Genomic DNA, 17,021 nt, shown 5'->3' with positions numbered 1-17,021 from the left:
TCCAGAGGTCCTGAATTCAATTCCCAGCAACCACATGGTGGCTCATAATCATCTATAATGAGATCCAATGCCCTCTCCTGTCATTAATGCAGGCAGAGCACTGTATACATAATAAATAATTTTTTTTAATATAAATAAATATTAGGAAAAAAGAACACTGTCTCAAAAACAAAAAAACAAAACCAAAAATAACTGTTAAATTTCTGACTAAGAGTGGTGGTGCACCGGGTGTGGTAGCACACACCTTTAATCCCAGCACTTGGGAGGCAGAGGCAGGTGGATCGCTGTGAGTTCAAGGCCAGCCTGGTCTACTATGCAAGCTCAGGACAGCCAAGACTAACACAGAGAGACCCTGTCTCGGAAACAAACAAACAAACAAACAAAACAAAACAAGAGTGCTGGTGTATGTCCTTAACAGCAGCACTAAGGAGGCTATAGGATGACTTTTATGGGTTCTATACCCTCCTGGTTTCCTTAGCAACCTTCAGGTCAGTGAGAGCTACTTATTGAGGCTCTGTTAAAGGAGGGATGGGGGACTTTGTGGCTACCAGAAAAGTGAAAATGGCATGCCCTGTACTGTAGATGAAGCTGCTCTATAGGCTTGCCTACCCTCCTGTCCCCCCCCCCCAACCCCCTGGCCTGCCCTAGCCTCCTGATCAAATGTTGGAGGACCCTGCTGTTTGAGGTTGCAATCCTCCCAGTCCAGATAGCCTTTCTGAGCTGGGCACCTGATGGAGGACTCCCTCTCCCCAGCAGGGCCTCTCACTCTCTGCCTGACTTCATCTGGAGGGTGTCTTTAGACATAGATGCCCCTAACCACATCTAATATACGGCCTTTGGCACAGCTCCCTGCTAGCTCTGTCCTGTCACTGCACCTATAGGATAATTAGGTACTGTGTTCCCGGTCTTATGATAGGAGCATGCTGCCAAATACTGCCTGGTCTACAAAGGGAGTTCAGGACAGTCAAGGCGACACAGAGAGAGAAAAAAAAAAAAAAGACTGGCAATGTCTAGCATATGTCTCTAGTAAAATGAAACAATTTTTGCATATTACAACATAAAGCATATTACAAGTATACCACACAATCCTAAGGACAAGCAGTTGTAGAAAGATCTAATTGTACATGAAAAGATATGCTTAATAAACAGAAGAGGGTAATAAAAACCCCAGAGATAGATTACACAGTGCTTTATTAACTTTAATATTTTGTTGTGTGTGTGTGGTTTTTTTTTGTTTTTTTTTTTTTTTTGTTTTGTTTTGTTTTGTTTTTGAGACAGGGTTCCTCTGTGTAACCCTGACTGTCTTGGACTCATTCTGTAGACCAGAGTCTTGAACTCACAGAGTTCTATCTGCCTCTGCCTCCTGAGTGCTAGGATTAAAGGTGTGAGCCACCACCTCTGGGCTAAGATATCCCACACACACAGACAAAAACAAAAACAAAAAAACAGGTTTCTCTGTGTGATAGCCCTGGCTGTCCTGGAACTCTCTTTGTAGATCAGGCTAGACCCAACTCACAGAGAACCGCCTGTCTCTGCCTCCCAGGTGCTGGCATCTGTTGTTTTAATAAAAAAATCTCTGATCATTCTAGTTAGCCAATAAAGACTGAGGAGCCAGCTGTTGTGGTGAAAGACCTGCTAGCTCAGAGGGCAGAGAAAGCACCCAGCTGACCTTCCTACCCAGCTCACGTCCCAATGGAGAAGGCCCAAAAGGCTCACCAGCTCAGCTGACAGCCCAGGAGGAAAAGGCCAAAAACCCAAGGCCAAAGGCTCGCTAGCTCAAGGCCCAAAAACCAACAGCCAAAGAGCCAAGAAGCTCGAGAGCTAGAAAGCTAAAAACCAAAGGTAAAACCTAAGAGATGAAAGTGCGGAAGACACCATCTACACCCTGTCTCAAATACCCCTCAACACCTCCTGGGCTGGAGAGATAGCTCAGAGCTTAAGAGCACTGACTACTCCTCCAGAGGTCCTTTAGTTCAGTTCCCAGCAACCACATGGTGGCTCACAACCCTCTATAATGTAATCTGATCTGATGCCCTCTTCTGGCCTGCAGGTGTATGTGCAGGCAGGACACTGTATACGTAATAAATAAATAAATACATCTTTTTTTTTTTAAAGGCCCTCCTACTCTTTAATCCCTGTTAGCAGCTGCCATTTGACCTAGGGTTAATTTTATTAAGTCCGCTGTGAAGAAGGCTGTTGGATTAAAGGCGTGTATAAGACTGACTGAACCACACCTTAATCACCTGTTTACAATAATCAGAAAGCTCTTGGATTAAGGTATGTTAGGGCTCAATAAAAAACAGGGATTTACAGTTCAATCTCATGGATTCCCCCATGCCCACCCCATGCCCAAGTTCAGGAAATCCATGACCCAAGAAAGTCCTGACCAGACCTTTCAAAGCGTGTTGTGTCAACTAACCAGCTTTCTTTTGTTTTGTTTTTGTTTGGTTGGTTGTTTTTTTCTGAGACAAGGTCTCTCTCTGTAGCCATGGCTGTCCTGGGCTCATTTTGTAGACCAGCCTGACATTGAACTCACAGTGATCCCCCTGCCTCTGCCTCTAGGGTGCTGGGATTAAAGGCAAGTGCCACCAAGCCCAGTCCCCTAACAAGGTTTCAAAATGGTATGCTCCAGGGAAAACAGCTGGGAGACTCAAAGGCCCTGCAGGAGCTCTCTCCACACACCAGACCTCCGAGGGAGTAAGGAGCACATTGGAGGCAGCCTGTCCTGGGAGTCAGGCTGAGGACAACCGTCCAACCAACCCCACACTAGGGAAGACCTGGAGGAGGTCCAACAGCACTGCACTGCTGGGGACAAGCGGGGTTCGCCCTCTACCATCCAAACAGATCTCACAGGTTACAATTCTTTATTGGAATATTTCCAATCCTGTTGTTTATTTGGTTTTACTAAAATATTTAACACACGGGAAAAACAGAGCCAGCCCTACTCATTCTTCCTAATTTCTAGGCCAAAAATAACCAGAAAGGCATCTGGAGACTTAGAAAAAAGCAGGGTTAAAGACCACTGTCTCCTGCCCTAGCGGCTGCCATGGATGCAGCTCCGCTGGTCTCCAAGGCTGAGTACCTGAAGCGTTACTTGCCTAAGCGAGATGCTGGCATGGAAAGAGGTCCAGAGTCTGGTCGCAGGCACCACAAAAAAATGGCCAAAGCTGGGAGGTGCTAGCGGCAAAGGAATGCGGATTGTTGATGATGTGGGCTGAGCGGCTCTCTCTACTGCTAAGCAGGAGGAGGAGGAGGACGAGGAGGAGGATGGAGATTTGCCTGTGGTGGCCGAGTTTGTGGATGAGCGACCAGAGGAGGTAAGGCAGATGGAGGTCTTCCGCTCTGGTGCCAAATGGAAGCTTCTAGGAGGCCACAGTGAGGATGGACATTTTCATCATGACGACCAAGGTCCATCTCCTCCCAGGAGGGCCCGCCTGGACACACCGGATCGGTCTCCCCCAAGGAGGGTCCGGCCTGATCCAAATGCTTCTCCCGGAAGGAAGGCTCATCGTAATTCTTCAAGTGTGTCTCCTAGGAAAGGCCACCATGGCTCCTCAGCTACCTTTTCCCCGACAAGGACCCATAATAACCACCCCCCTGAAGCAGCCCAGCACAAGAGGGCTCTTGAGACTTCAGATGTTCAGCATCTCTGCAGGGCCAGCCAGGGCTCCCCTGCAGATTCGGAACTGCACAGAGTCAAAAGCTGCAGAAAGACTCCCTAGCAAAGCTATAGCACAGAGCGGGCTGCGACCTTCTCACCCATCGCTCTCGGTGGACAGCAAGTGCCAGCACGACTCTGACTTCTCTCCTCCCCGGAAACGGCAAGCAAAAGCCCATATTGGAGCTAAGAAGCAGCTTGATTCTAAAGGTGTCTACCAAAAGGCCTCCGATTCGAATCTTCCTCCTCCTCGGCAAAAGCACACATCAGGGCACCAGGGTTCTGACTCAGATCTGTCACCACCACGGCGTAGACCAAGACACCAGAGCTCTGACTCTGACCTCTCTCCACCCTGGAGATTCCAGACGACCAAGTCTTCCGATTCCGACCTCTCTCCTCCTCCTCCTCCTCGAAGGAGCCCACCTTGCAGGAAGAAGACAGCGCACATGGATTCCGGAGCGAAAACCGGCTTGATCATTGTTGTTCAGCGGGAGCATCAGGAACTCAAGAAGCAAGAACAAAACATGACAGCCCTCGGAGCTCAGTGTGAACTTGCTGAAACTGTATTTCGGAGCAAGTTGGGTCAAAAGAGGAATTTGAGGCTGGAGCGCTTGGAACAGAGGGGAAAAGCAGAGAAGGACTCAGAGCAAGAGGAGCTACACGCCCAGTGGGGGAAAGGACTTGCCCAGTGCCGCCAGCAGCAACAGAATGCGGAGGACGCCATGATGGAAATACAGAAGCCTCTGGCCCGCTATATCGATGATGAAGATCTGGACCGGATGCTGAGAGAACAAGACAGGGAGGGGGACCCGATGGCCGACTTCAGTAAGAAGAGGAAGGCTAAGGACAACAAGAATGAGAAAGTGAGGCCTTGCTACGATGGTCCTGCTCCTCCTCTCAATAGATTCACTCTCTGGCCTGGATATCGCTGAGATGGAGTAGACAGATCCAATGGCTTCGAACAGAAACGCTTTGCCAGTCTTGCCAGCAAGAAAGCTGTGGCGGAGCTTGCCCACAGGTGGAGTGTTGAGGACATGGGAGTCTTCTGAGGTTATGTCCACCTCTCACAGAGCCTTGCTAACAACCTTTGTCAGTCTGACCTTTGGACCAGGCACCTAATCTTGGCTGTGCCCTTGCTGTGTGTGGCTGGCTTTTGGCAAGAATCTGTGACTTCTTTAGCTCAGCGTTTGTTCTTGGCCAACACTTTCCTTTTTCTTGTTAAAATTAAACGCATAAGAAAAAAAGAAGGCAAAAAAAAAAAAAAAAAAAAATCACTGCCTCAATCAGCCCAGGCTAGCCCCTGCCTCTGCCTCCAGTTGCTGGATTTGCACGTGTACCACATTTATTCTGCCTCACACCTGGACCAGAGATTCTTTTATAACCTGGTAACAGGTTTCCAGGCAGCTCTTGGAGGCCGAATTCTGACATTGCTGTGCAAAGTTTGCTTCACTCCTGTCTCGTGGACCTCCATGGAGAACTCTGGGTGCCCCCCTCAGGAATAACCAGGAAAGCCAGAGGTTGGCTAAACTAAAATCTCTGTTTCACAAAAACCAAATATATGTATATATGAATTTAAATTCTAAAATATTTTAAATAAATGTACATGTGTATATTTTCAGGAATATAATGAGTACTCAGATCTCAGATGTCTCTCTTTTGGAAGCCATTCGTAGATAGACATTCTCTCTCTCTCTCTCTCTCTCTCTCTCTCTCTCTCTCTCTCTCTCTCTCATTGGTTTTTTGAGGTAGGGTCTCTCTGAGTAGTCTTGGCTGTCCTGGACTTGCTTTGTACACCAGGCTGGCCTCGAACTCACAGGGATTAAAGGCGTGCATCACCACACCCAGCCCACATGTCCTCATTTTTATAACATTTTCTGTGCATTACATGTGAATGGCCATGTGTGGGAATTGGCTTTCTCCTTCTACCCTGTGAATTCAACATATTGAACTCAGGCTCTCAGCCTTGGGAGCAGGCACCTTACCTGCTGGGTCATCTCTCTGGTCCTTCAACCAATTTTCTATGGGTTTTTTTGTTTGTTTGGTGGTTGGTTGTTGGTTTTTTTGAGACAGGCTCTCTCTGTGTAGCTTTGGCTGTCCTGGACTGGCTTTGTAGACAAGGCTGGCCTCGACCTCACAGTGATCCACCTGCCTCTGTCTCCCGAGTGCTGAGATTAAAGGTGTGTGCCACCATGCCCAGCTCAATTGTCTATGTTTTTGAGTAAGCCGATTCGTCTATTAAAAAAAAAAAAATAGTAATAATGCAGGGTACTGGTAGCTCATGCCTTTAATCCAAGCATTCCAGAGGCATAGTCAGGTGATCTCTGAGTTGGAGGCAAGCCTGTTCTACTGAGTGAGTTCCAGGACAGCCAGGACTACACAGAGAAATCCTGTGTTGAAAAAAAAAAAAAAAAAGACCAATAAATCCAATTTAACAGTAAGAGTAGTCTTGTGTGGTAGCACACACACCTTTAATCCCAGCACACAAAGGTAGAGGCATCTCTCTGAGTTTCAGGACATCCTAGTCTACAAAACAAGTCCACGCAGGACAGCTAGAGCTGTTACGCAGAGAAACATTGTCTCAAGAAAACAAACAAACAAACAAAAAACCCTGAGAGTAGATGTACCCTCTCAGATACTACTACACATTTTACCAAGCTGGATAGTCAAAACAGGGGAAAGCTTGGACAACACATGGACAAAAACTGGCAACGTTAATTCTAAATAAGTGAGAGGGGAGATGATGCAACTTTACATATTAACCATTCTAAGGACAGTTTTAGAACCAATTTTTAAATGCTTACTCTTTAGCACACTCTCACTCCAGGTTGTGCAGAATAACTACACCATGGGCACAGATTTGTGAGCAGAAAGTCACTGCTGCAATTAAAGACACATGGAAACAAAGCACTGGTCAGTAAGGAAAGCGTTAAAGTACCTCATAAGAAAACTAGTCACTTCTGCTCAAGAACTGAATGGCCATGAGAAGGCAAGGGACGCCGGCAGCCTTGACATGGTGGAGAGCTTCAAAGGAGGACCCTGAGCTCCAGGATGCAACTTGCCCAATATGTTGTTTTGTATGTGTAAGTGCTAGAGATGAACCCAGCACCCCGCACTGGCCAGAGAGGTGTTCCGTCATCACTGTGGCACATCTTCAGGGTAGGGGATGGGAACATGTGTTTGTTTTCATCCCAAATGTTGGATGTGAAACAATTCCTAATAAAGTAGGTTTGAAAAAGTTCAAAGCCTATATGTCACCCTGTGATTTTGCTTTTCTTTTTTTTTTTTTTTTTTTCTTTTGGTTTCTCTTTTTCATTTTTATCTATTATGTATAGTGTTCTGCTTGCATGTACACTTACATGACAGAAGAGGGTACCAGATCTCCTTATAATTGTTTGTGAGGCACAATGTGGTTGCTGGCAATTGAACTCAGGACCACTGCAAGAGCAGCCAGTGCTTTTTTTGGTTTGGTTTGGTTTGGTTTGGTTTGGTTTGGTTTGGTTTGGCTTTTCAAGACAGGGTTTCTCTGTGTAGCCTAGGCTATACCAGACTTGCTTTGTAGATCTCAAACTCACATCAATCTGCCTGCCTCTGCCTCCTGCCTGAGTGCTACGATTGAAGGCATGTTACACCACATCCAGCCAGCCAGTGCTCTTAACCTCTGAGCCTTCTCTCCAGTCCTTACAGAAAGGTTTCAAGTGTCTATGTATGTGTGTGGTTTGTGCACATGTGAGTGCAATTCCCTACAGAGTCCAGAAGGCTGCACATGGTTCCCTAGAGCTGGAGTTACAGGCAATTGGGCATCATCCAATGTGGGTGCTGGGAAGTGAACTCTCTGCAGTTCCAGCCCCTGTACTAAGTTTAAAAATGACATTTCTTCATATATATAAATTATATATAAAGAGCATTTAAGGTTTTTAGTTTTTTGAGACATGGTTTCTCTGTGTAGCACTGAACTTCCTATAACTCTCTGTAGATCAGGCTGGTCTCAAAGAGATCTGCCTGCCTCTTCCTCCTGAATGCTGGGATTAAAGGCCTGCACCACCACCCAGTTTAAGTTGTGTGTGTGTGTGTGTGTGTGTGTGAGAGAGAGAGAGAGAGAGAGAGAGAGAGAGAGAGAGAGAGAGAGAGAGAGAGAATCTGGGGGGTGGTGGCACATGCCTTTGATCCCAGCACTAGGAAAGGAGAGGCAAGCTGTATTAATGACTTTGAGGCCAGCCTGGTTTACAAACCAAGTCCAGGACAGCCAAGGCTACACAGAAACCTTGCCTCAATAACAAAATATAAAAAAAAAGGGGGGGGGGCAGCCGTGCTAGACATACTGCACAGTTCTATAGTCACATTATTCTTTGGGTGTGAGGCAGGAAGATTTTACGTTTTAATCCAGTCTGAGCAACTTAGTGACCTTATGTCTCACAGTTTTAGGGCTGGAGATATAACAGTCCTGGGGCGTTGCCAATCAAGTACAAAGTCTTGAGTTAATTCTCAGCCCTGCATAAACCAGGAATAGAAGCACATACCACTATCCCAGCACTTGGATCAGCAGGAGGGTCAGAAATTCAATAATATCCCTGGCTACATAGTGAATTCCAGGTCAGCCTGGGCTATAACGCCATATCTGAAAGGACATGTCTGGAAAACGAGTATGTACCTGCCTGGTCTGTTCAAAACCTTAGTGTCAACGTACACACACACACACACACACACACACACACACACACACACACACCACCTCTTCTACTTTCTCCAACCAAGAATGTTACATGCACCTGCATGCTTTTAATCCCAGCACTAAGTAGGAAGGCAGAGGCAGGCAGATATGAGTTCTAAGACAGCCTGGACTATATAGTGAGGGATAAGCCAGCCAGAACCTCACAGTGAGACCCTGGTCGCTCCCCCCCCCACCCCCAAAAACCAAGATAGCTTTGTGGAGTATGTAGAAATTTCCTTAAACTTGCTTTCTGACCTTCAATGCCATCTTTATATCCAGCTTTGTCACCCAGAACATGAAAGATGTAATTCACATGTGCCCCAGTGACTCACTAGAATTTTTGAGACAGCATTTCACTGGAGAGGCCTAGCTGGCCTGCAACTTGCTATGTGCGCCAGGTCAACCCTGGATTTCCTGAGGGGTCAGTGTGGCCCAATTTTTTTTTTTTTTTTCCGAGACAGGGTTTCTTTGTGTAGCCTTGGCTGTCCTAGGCTCACTTTGTAGACCAGGCTGGCCTCGAACTCACAGCGATCCTCCTGCGTCTGCCTCCTAAGTGCTGCTGGCCCAGATTCTTGAAGGCTGTGAATAAAGGCTTGCTCCACCCACCCTCCCTCCCAGCATTATTCTTGCAGCTGTTAGCCCTAGCACCTGAGTGTTTCAGCTGCCCCCTTCTCAGACCTCTCCAAGGAGACCCACCCCATGCCCAAGTTCTGGAAACCCATGCTCCAAGAAAGTCCTGAAGATGGTCATGTTGCAATCTGTCCCAGCCCTCCCATAATCCCCCTGTCCTCTCACAGTGAGGCTAGTCAAAGTCAGAAGTAGCTAGTGTGTGTGGCCATGGCTGTCCTGGGCTCATTTTGTAGACCAGCCTGACATGGAACTCACAGTGATCCCCCTGCCTCTGCCTCTAGGGTGCTGGGATTAAAGGCATGTGCCACCAAGCCCAGCCCCCTAACAAGGTTTCAAAATGGCCTGCTCCAGGGAAAACAGCTGGGAGGCTCAAAGGCACTGCAGGAGCTCTCTCCACACACCAGACCTCCGAGGGGCTAAGGAGCACATTGGAGGCAGCCTGTCCCGGGAGCCAGGCTGAAGACAACCATTCAAGAAACCCCACACTAGGGAAAACCAGGAGGTCCAACAGCACTGCTCTGCTGGGGAAGAGCGGGGTTCCCCCCCTCTACCATCCAAACAGACCTCAGGAGGATGCAATTTTTTATTAGAATACTTTCAATGGTGCTTACAAAAATACATTTAACACAAGCAGAATCAGGCTTGCTCCATTCTTCCCAGTTTTAGGTAAAAAAAAAAAAAAAAAAAAAAAAACAACCAGAAAGATTTCTGGAAATTTAGAAAGGCAGGAGTTAAAGACTACTACCTCAGTCAGCCCCCAGGCCAGCCCCTGCCTCTGGTTGCTGGATTTGCAGGTGTACCACATTTATTCTGCCGCACACCTGGACCAGAGATTCACGTATAACCTGGTAACAGGTTCCCAGGAAGGTCTTGGATGCCGAGTTCTGACATCGTTATCCAAATATTGCTTCATCTCTTGTCTCATGGACCCTCACGGAGAAGTCTGGGTGCCCCCCCCAAGAACCACTTGAGGAAATTTCTGGGATGAGGTCTTCCCAAACTTCCTGAGTTGGGCCTCAGGAACATCTACAGAATGCTGCCGGTGGGAGCCTCGGGACCTTCAGTGGCAGACTGCTCAGTGGCTTCCTGGTGGGCCTCCCCTGAAGTGTGCTGGGTGACAGTTTCACCAGCCTCCATGGGAGCCTGCTCCACGACACCCTCATGGACCATGGCAGGAGCCGCCTGTGTGGCAGCCTCACAGACCTCCAAGGGAGCCATCTGGGTGGCAGCCTCCTGAAACTCCGTGAGGGATTGCTGGGTGGCGGCCTCACAGACCTCCAAGAGAGCCATCTGGGTGGCGGCTTCCTGGAACTCCAAAGGAGCCATCTCGGTGGCGGCTTCCCGGAACTCCATGCGGGACGGCTGGGTGGCAGCCTCACGGACCTCCAAGGGAGCAATCTCGGTGGCGGCTTCCTGGAACTCTAAGGGAGCCATCTGTGTTGCAGCCTCACAGACCTCCACAGGAGCCATCTGGGTGGCGGCCTCACAAAACTCCACGGGATCCATCTGGGTAGCAGCCTCACGGACCTCCGAGGGAGCAGGCTGGGCCTTAGGGACTTCGACAGGACCCGGCTGTGTTTTAGCCTCCTGAGCCTCCCCTGAGTTGGAAGAAAAAGTAGTGTAAGGAGGCCAGGAAGGGCAGCCACCCCTGTACCATGGAGGAGTAGGGGCCACGGTTTCCCAAACACAGATGGCCCTACACCACTTTCAAAACTCGCTTGCCCCCGGAGGATCCCTCAAGGAGCCAAGATGTGGCCGGCAGGGCAGTCCACCTACTCCACCCATACTCACTTTCCTTTGCTTCCTTGTAGAAGTAGTCAACCAAGTTGGAGATCATCTGGAAAACGTCCTTTTGGAGATCAGGCGGCCCGAATATCAGAATCTCAGCGTCCTCTTGAGGGTCCCACAGGTTGACGTGAATCAGAGTATGCGTCACACACTCGACGTGTGGGATGTACTCTCCGTTCTTACCTGGCCAGGGAGAAGGAGCAACCTGAGAGTGAGGGAGAAGCGGGGGAACCTGAGAGTGAGGGAGAAGCGGGGGAACCGGAGAGTGAGGGAGAAGCGGGCAGCCTGAGAGAGAGAGAGAGAAGCGGGGGAACCTGAGAGCGAGGGAGAAGCGGGGGAACCTGAGAGTGAGGCTTCCTCTTCTTGGCATGTTAATTGCAAATCTGAGGAAGTAGGCTGAAGGTGGCGAGGCCTGGGGCCACAGCCACCGGAGAGGCTTTTCTCTACCTGTCACAGCATGGCAGTCGGGGTGTGGATAGGGGCAGGAGAAGGCTGCTTGCCTTTGCCTCCCCAGGTCACTCACCAAACATCATCTCCAACAGCCAAGGCTCCACGTACACTGACTTTGGCTCATCCAGGTACTCGGCGTGGAACCACTTGGGCAGCTTGATGGAGTCTCTGGCCACTTCAAATAAGGTGCCTTGTTTGTGCTTCAGCTGAACCAGGGTCTGAAAGCTCTTAGGGGAGGCCATGCCGCACGCACCAGTCTCGCTGCGAGACAGCCAGTGCGACTCTAAACCCAGTGACTCCCCGGGAAACTGATCCTCTCAGCCCTATTTCAGGGGCTGTTCACCAGCTCCTCCCCACTCGTGTCCCTCCAATGGGACCTCAGGCCTTGCTTCTCACTCCCAGAAGCCCCGCCTCTCTCAAGGCGTCTCAGAGGCAATGGCTGCACCTGGTGGGTGGGGGGTGCTGCACCTAGAAGGAGAGGCAGGATTCTTGTTTTAAACTGTGTGGAGAGCTGGGCCATGGTGGCACATGCCTGTAATCCCAGCAACTGGGGGTGCAGAGGTGGGAAGATAACTGAGCTGGAGGCCAGCCTGGTCTACACAGTGAGACCAGGACAGCCAAGATATGTGTTGGGAAGTGGAAGACATCCTAAGCGTGAACACAAGGAGGTGAGGACAGTAGACACTATATCAGGACCCAGTCTGTTGCCTGACTTCAAAGCCAATACAATTCACAAACAACAGGGCTGTGGCGGCACAGGCCTTTAATCCTAGCGTTTGGGAGGCAGAGGTAGGCAGATCGCTGTGAGTCCGAGGACAGCCTGGTCTGCAGAGCTAGTTCTAGGACAGTCAGGGCTATACAGAAAAACCCTGTCTCACCCCCCCCAACACATCCTCCAATATTTTTTAGTTTAATTTTTTAAAAAGGCATACTCCAGGATGCTGGGCTTCCCGGTTTCTTTTCCTTTCTAGAGGCAGCTGGGAAGGGAATAAAGAAAGCTCTTTTAATGAAGGCAACTCCATACACGTGGCTCCCTAACCAGAGAGAATCTTACATTTCCAATGCTTCTTTTGTCTAAACAACAGGCTTATGCTTCAGTTTAGTTTTTTGTTTGTTATTTATTCCTTGCAATTTAAGAAAATAAAAAGTTAAAAGTTAAAGAGGATGTCCAAATCTAAGAGTTTTCTGTTAGCTCAGAGGTGCTGGTCCTTGTCTTTAATTTGAGAACCCAACAGACAGAGGCGAGTAGATATTTGAGTTTAAGGCCATTCTGATCTAGAGAGCTAGTTCCAGAACAGCAGTCTACAAAGAGAAACACAGAGCTGGCCATGGTGGCACATACATTTAATCCCAGCACTCAGGTGGCAGAGGCAGGCAGATCTCTGTAAATTCCAGGCCAGCCTGGTCTACAAAGTGAGCCCAGGACAGCCAAGAGAAACTCTATCTCGGAAAAAAAAAAAAGTCTTGAGATCCAACAAGAATAGGAATTAAGAGGCACAGAAAGTCATTGAGACGCTCACAGAGTGGACTTAGAACCTTCTGTGAGCTGCAGGGCAAGGCTTAAAGCCATTTGTGTTTAAAGCCTTACGTTTAAGGTTTATTGTTATTACTTGTAATCACGTGTAAGTCTGTGCGGCTGTGTTGGTACTATCAAGGCTGTGTGCAGGTGTCCTGGGGTGGCCGGAAGCCGTGGAGCCCCTGAAGCTGCAGTTGTAAGAGCAGCCGAGTCACCTGATGTAGGCGCTAGGAATCAAACTCCGAGTCACCTGATGTAGGCTCTCGGAATCAGACTCTGCATCCTCAACAGAAGTAGCACACGTGCTTAAAGGCTGTAGTATCAGCGGGTCAGGGTGGCCCACGCCTTAAGTCCCAGCACTTGGGAGGCAGAGGCTGTTGGATCTCTGCCAGTTCCAGGCCAGCGTGGTCTACAAAAAGAGTCCAGGACAGCCAGGACCCTGTGTAACAGAGAAACCCTGTCTGCAATTCCCCCCAAAAGGCTGTAGCATCACTCCAGCCCCGCGCGCCCCCCCCAATTCGCTTGATTACAATAGCTTCACTGGGATATCTACGTGTGCACAAACTAGTGAACTGTGCACATCTTAACACAACAAAACCCTTGTGTTTTTATGGAAGTGGCTATAAAATGTATTTTTTGCCTGCTTGCTTGCTTGAAGACAGTCTCACTCTGTAGCACAGACAGCCTGGGCCTCGCCATGTGGCTCGAATTAGCCTCGGCATATGGCTCTTCTCCTGCTTCACCTGCCAGAGGCTGGGGTTGCACGCATGAGCACCATCCCTGGGTAACAGTGTGAACCAAAGATTCTTCTTCTTGTTCTTTCTTAAAACATAGTCCCACTGTTGGTATTTTGGAATGCCCACAAAGGCAACTCAAAGGAAACCAGGATGTGCAGTTTGAACACCACAAGGAATTCCAGAATAGCAGCTGACGATGGGACACGGCTGTAATCCCAAACCCAGGAGGCCGAGGCAGGCAGATCTCTGTAAGTTCCAGGCCAGCCTGGTCTACAGAGCGAGTTCCAGGACAGCCAAGGCTGCACAGAGAAACCTATCTCAGGGGGACTAAAAAGAATCAGGACTAGTTAGTCTCTGAAGCAGAGTAGGAGGTTTTCCTAAAGGTATTTTTGGGGGAAGAAAGGGTAATTAGAGTTTCTTTATGTAGCCCTGGCCGTCCCAGAACCTGCTCTGTAGACCAGGCTGACCTTCAGCTCAAAGATCCACCTGCCTGTGCCTGCCAAGTACTGAGATTGAAGGCGTTTGCCACCAAAAGCCCAGATTAACACAATTAAGTTTTGTTTGAGATTCTGAAGCAATGTCTGCCTCAGCAAATGTGGCTTTATCCAGGGCTGTGTGCATTCAGATGGTTTAGCAGAAAATACCTATCTATAAAAGGAATATTGCTGGGCGTGGTGGCGCACGCCTTTAATCCCAGCACTTGGGAGACAGAGGCAGGTAGATCATTGTGAGTTCGAGGCCAGCCTGGTCTACAAAGCGAGTCCAGGACAGCCAAGGCTACACAGAGAAACCCTGTCTCTGAACCACCCCTCAAGAAAGGCAACCTTCACTGCACATGCTATTTATTGATTGTGTGTCTTTTTTTGTTATTGTGTTTTGTTTTGTTTTTCTCGAGACAGGGTTTCTCTGTGTAGCCTTGGTAAAGGCTGCGCCACCATGCCTGGCTCTAGATTGTATTTCTTGCTCCTTAGCAGAAAAAAAAAAAAAAAGCATCTCAATCAAACTGTTTCCCTCCTCAAGTCCTTGTGATTTCCCTGTCTTTCTGTGACACTCAAGCTAGGCCGGAAGTCCCTCTGTAGTCCATGATCCTTCTGCCTAGGAGCCCTGAGTGCTGGGACTCGAGGCAACACCACCACACCCAGCTTTAGGGTCCTTAATTAAACATAATTGCGTCTTCAAAATCTCATGCTTTGGGACTGGAGAGATGGCCCAGCAGAGGCAAGGGGCTCAGGGGGCACAGGTTGAATCCCGCTCATCACCAGGGTGGATCACAATCATCTGTGACTCCAGTTCAAGGGAAACCACCCTCTCCTGGCGTGCTTAGACACAAGAAATACACATGTGGGCAGATAGACATGCAGGCAAATATTTATGCACATAACATACATCTTTTCTTTTCTTTCTTTTGTTTTTTGGGTTTGTTTGTTTGTTTGTTTGTTTTTTGAGACAGGGTTTTTCTGTGTAATCTTGGCTGTCCTGGACTCACTTAGTAGACGAAGCTGGGCTCGAATAGACAGAGATCCTCCTGCCTCTGCCTCCCGAGTGTTGGGATTAAAGGCATGCGCTACCACACCTGGCAAGTCTTTTATTTTCTAATTCCATGCTTTGCCCCACTGTTCCCTGACCTCAAGCAATGCTTTTGAGAATTCTAAACCTTTCTGATGTTTGTTTGTTTGTTTGTTTACATTTTTCGAGACAGGGTTTCTCTGTGTATAGCACTGCCTGTCTTGGAATCACTCTGTAGACCAGGCTAGCCAGAAATGCACAGGGATCCTCCTGCCTCTGCCTCCAAAGTGCAAGAATTAAAGGTGTGTGCCACCACGCCCGGCCCTCCTGCTTTCTTAAGCGCAGAGCACAGAGAAATCAGAGATAACAGATTTAAGAGTGGGAAGTTGTAGCTGGGTGTGGTAGCACACAACTTTAGTCCCAGCACTCCAGAGATAGAAGCAGGTGAATCTCTGTGACTTTAGGGCCACCCTAGTTTATGAATCGAGTCTAGGATAGCCAGGGCTGTTAAAGAAGAAAAGAGGGCTGGCGAGATGGCTCAGAGGTTAAGAGCACTGTCTGCTCTTCCAGAGGTCCTGAGTTCAATTCCCAGCAACCACATGGTGGTAATGAGATCTGCTGCCCTCTTCTGGCCTGCAGGCACACATGGACAGAAATAATTTTCTAAAAAAATCTTTAAAAAAGAAAGAAAGAGGAGCAGGACGTGGTGGCGCATGCCTGTAATCCCAGCACTTGGGAGGCAGAAGCAGGCGAATCTCTGTGAGTTTGAGGCCAGCCTGGTCTACAAAGCAAGTCCAAGACAGCCAAGGCTACACTTGAATACCCTGTCTCGAAAAAACAAAAACAAAAAAGAAAGAAAAGAGTGGAAAGTTGTAAACAGGTAAAAATAATAGATTTAGAGGCAGGCGGATTGCTGTGAGTTCAAGGCCAGCCTGGTCTACAAAGTGAATCCAGGAAAGTCAAGGCTACACAGAGAAACCCTGCCTCAAAAAAAAAAAACAAAAAAAAAAAAAAACAGATTTTTAGGGTCATTTATTTGTGCAGTGGCAGAAGTTGTTACAATTTGGGAAAGTTTGGAACTTGAGTGTACCATCTTTGGCCATCATGCTATACTGAGGCCAAGTTGTTTCCCGTAAGACAGCAAGGCTTTTAAAAAAAAAAATCTGAGGGGCTGGAGAGATGGCTCAGTGGTTAAGAGCACTGACTGCTCTTCCAGAAGTCCTGAGTTCAATTCCCAGCAACCATCTAAAATGAGATCAGGTGCCCTCTTCTGGCCTGAAGGGGAAAGGTGGTGAAATGAACTAAGCTAAGAGACAGAGAACAGTGTAGCCATAAAGGACAAGGAAAAAACATGCAGGAATTCCAGTGTCATCGAATTCCAATATCATAGAAGCTGTAAAACCAGGCAGGCAAGGAAAAGCACAGTGTATGTGTCCAGGAGGACGCAGCAGAGATAATGCTGGGAGCTGCAAGGGGAAGGGGGCAAACAAAGGTCACAGGCCCTGGAGCTGTAGGTAGCTCCTAGGGAGAGACTAGGAAGGTCCACCTGCAGGTGCGCACTGCACCTCGGCTACTGCACAATAGGCATCTATGGAAGAGGTGCAAGTGTACAGATTTAAAGACTCCAGCTGAGCCAGGTGGTGGTGGTGGTGGTGGTAGCGCACACCTTTAATCTCAGAACTCCAGAGGCAGAGGCAGGTGGATCCCTGTGAGTTCGAGGCCAGCCTGGTCTACAAAGTGAGTCCAGGACAGCCAGGGCTAAACAGAGAAAGCCTGTCTTGAAAAACAACAAAACAGCCGGGCGTGGTGGCTCACGCCTTTAATCCCAGCACTTGGGAGGCAGAGGCAGGCGGATCGCTGTGAGTTCCAGGCCAGCCTGGTCTACAAAGTGAGTCCAGGATGGCCAAGGCTACACAGAGAAACCCTGTCTCAAAAAAAAAAAAAAAAACAAAAAAAAGAAAGAAAAGAAAAGAAAAACAAGAAAACAAAACACCCTAGCCGGATCCTCCAATTATAGTCCCTAATCTC

At 48.4% G+C, this 17,021-nt stretch overlaps 1 protein-coding gene and 1 pseudogene across 1 annotated transcript; one reads left to right on the top strand and one right to left on the bottom strand.

Moving 5' to 3' along the window:
• Window positions 1–3,046: 3,046 nt before the first annotated feature.
• On the top strand, window positions 3,047–4,707 carry LOC127184441 (BUD13 homolog; annotated as a pseudogene).
• Window positions 4,708–10,022: 5,315 nt separating this feature from the next.
• Window positions 10,023–11,477, bottom strand: LOC127184440 (KH domain-containing protein 3-like). The gene is made up of 3 exons (XM_051140828.1): window positions 11,308–11,477; window positions 10,788–10,967; window positions 10,023–10,594 (listed from the first exon to the last, which is right to left on the bottom strand). Exons 1-3 carry the CDS (start codon window positions 11,474–11,476, stop codon window positions 10,023–10,025), a joined length of 921 nt encoding a protein of 306 aa, XP_050996785.1. The 5' UTR covers window position 11,477.
• Window positions 11,478–17,021: the final 5,544 nt, after the last annotated feature.

This window comes from Acomys russatus, chromosome 32 (genome assembly GCF_903995435.1).
Source record: "Acomys russatus chromosome 32, mAcoRus1.1, whole genome shotgun sequence".
NCBI classification, from domain to species: Eukaryota; Metazoa; Chordata; class Mammalia; order Rodentia; family Muridae; genus Acomys; species Acomys russatus.
This window is presented reverse-complemented; position numbering and strand designations above follow the sequence as displayed.

Excerpts from the sequence above, each read along its gene's own strand:
- LOC127184440 (XM_051140828.1), bottom strand. The coding sequence starts at position 11,476 with ATGGCCTCCCCTAAGAGCTTTCAGACCCTGGTTCAGCTGAAGCACAAA. Across the intron at positions 10,968-11,307 it reads GCTGTTGGAGATGATGTTTG|GTAAGAACGGAGAGTACATC; the intron begins GTGAGTGACCTG and ends CTCCCTGGCCAG. Across the intron at positions 10,595-10,787 it reads CTACAAGGAAGCAAAGGAAA|GGGAGGCTCAGGAGGCTAAA; the intron begins GTGAGTATGGGT and ends CTTCCAACTCAG.